General features: G+C 34.4%; 1 protein-coding gene across 1 annotated transcript in view; it reads left to right on the plus strand.

The window, feature by feature from the left end:
- Positions 1-1,589: 1,589 nt before the first annotated feature.
- Positions 1,590-2,142, plus strand: part of LOC107739759 (angiotensin-converting enzyme-like) — a 20,698-nt gene continuing 20,145 nt past the window's right edge. Inside the window, exons 1-3 of the mRNA XM_016551966.1 lie at positions 1,590-1,687; positions 1,802-1,924; positions 2,047-2,118. Of these exons, the coding sequence (XP_016407452.1) occupies positions 1,590-1,687; positions 1,802-1,924; positions 2,047-2,118 (293 nt within the window). The remainder of the gene's footprint in view (positions 1,688-1,801; positions 1,925-2,046; positions 2,119-2,142) is intronic.

The raw sequence follows: 2,142 nt of genomic DNA on the forward strand, positions 1-2,142 counted from the left end.
GACTGATGAACTGCAACACCCACTGAGTGGCATTAGACAGCTTGGAAGATCAAAGACAATTTTTTATATAACTCCGACTGGATTCGTCTGAAAGAAGAAAGTCATATACACCTAGGATGCCTTGAGGGTGAGTAATTCATGGGCTAATTTAAATTTTTGGGTGAACTAACCCTTTAACAATACAGAATTTAAAGCAACTGTATGTCCGTTTTTTTACCTTCAAATGTAAGTTTAAAAACCATGTTGATGGTTCACCGACATCTCATAAAGCGAACGGCTTCTGTTTCTTTCCCCAATGTCTGTTTTGGGAGTGTGTAAGTTTGGTGAGCGGGTACGAAATTCCACAAAAAGGAGATTGCTTTACGGCAGCAACAAATGCATGGCTGTTTCTCACAATTGCAAATTATGAATTCGTCATTGTAAATTTGTAATTCTAACACTTTTTCTCAAAATTGCAGTTATAAATTAATTGCTCGAGTTTACATTTTGCGATTCTGACATTCTGAGTTTGAGTTTACATTTCATTATTTTATTATTTTTTACTTGTTTCATCTCATAATTCATGTTTTTTCATAATTGTGACTTTGTAACTTGTATTTAAGCATATAAACGTGCAATTCTGAGATATATAGAATTCTATAAAAATATTATTGTGCTATTAAAAGCCACAATAATATTATTTATTTAAAAAAAAAAAAGTATGCTGTGGCGGAAATAAGATTTCATACTGTCAGATTGGTCAGGATTATCAAATAAACTGAATCATTTGATTAATAGCACTACATTCTTAAGCTTTTCAAGTGAATCACCCTATGAATGCTTTCTTTTTTTATATTTATTTTAATGCTATTTAATGATTTGTTAATTGCATTTAAGATATAATTTCAATAAGACATTTGGTTTTGGGGTTTGTAAAAGCTGTTTTTGTTGTAGTTACACAGTTTTGACCAACAGGCGTCGCCAGCGTGTGGCGTTTCGAACGCTTCGAAACAGTGAATCATGTTGATGCTTCGAAAAGGTTCGTTTCTGCAATCGTTATCGTCAACGGTCTTCAACCCTTGAAAATAAAAGTTCGGATTAGCTTGAAGAAATTATAACATATATTACTATTGTACAGTAAAACGTACCTCTCAAAATAATAATAATAACAACAATAATAATACAGTTAATAAAAAAAAAAAACATTTTTAAAAAGAATATTAGCCTACATTAATTTCCATCCATGTTTTCCAAAAATACATTTATATAGAAAATAAATAAATAGAGCATGTCATTTTAAAAATAAAGTTGTTTAAACTTTTCAAATATTTAATGACAGCTCAGAGGCAATGCAGATGTATCAAACGTGAGTGTCAAAATAAAGGTGCATCTTAAAAAATACTGTAGCCTATATGTTTTTTTACATGTTGCATCAATACATCATATTGTTTGTCATTTAACGGATACATTGATCCATATCGAGGTATTGTTACACCCCTACTGTTGTTTGCTAATCAGTTATATTAACATCAAAGCTGTGCAATATATAAAAATATATAAAATATGTAAAGTTGTACCAGAGCTGAATTTGTGTATATTATACAAACAGAATGAAGTACCAGGGATTGTGTCCACCTGTACCGCGCACTGAGGAAGACTTCGACCCTGGTGCGAAGTTCCACATCCCAGCTAATGTGCCCTACGTCAGGTAGACAATAAAATATATCACTAATGTGGAAAGATCTTGCATCTATCATGTTACACAACTCATGTAATCAAATAAGCCTTTGGATTGACCATTTATTTGGTTTGGCTCCAAAAGGTACTTTGTGAGTTTTGTAATCCAGTTCCAGTTCCACAAAGCCCTGTGTGAAGCCGCCGGTCAGCCAGCTCCGCTCCACAACTGTGACATCTACCAGTCCAAAGAAGCAGGGAAACTCCTGGGGTCAGTAAATGACTGAGAACTGTTTCCAGTTTTTACAAGCACTGGGAGCAATAAAGTAGTAAGATTTTATAGTCTCATCATTTTTGCTCGCGAGTAAAAGAGCTCTACTCCCTCCTCCTCAGTGATGTGATGAAGATGGGCTTCAGTAAACCCTGGCCCGAAGCCATGACTTTGATTACTGGCCAGCCCAAAATGTCAGTCCAGCCTCTGATGGAGGA

This window comes from Sinocyclocheilus rhinocerous, unplaced genomic scaffold, assembly GCF_001515625.1.
Source record: "Sinocyclocheilus rhinocerous isolate Xijiao unplaced genomic scaffold, SAMN03320098_v1.1 scaffold2994, whole genome shotgun sequence".
In the NCBI taxonomy this organism is placed as follows: Eukaryota; Metazoa; Chordata; class Actinopteri; order Cypriniformes; family Cyprinidae; genus Sinocyclocheilus; species Sinocyclocheilus rhinocerous.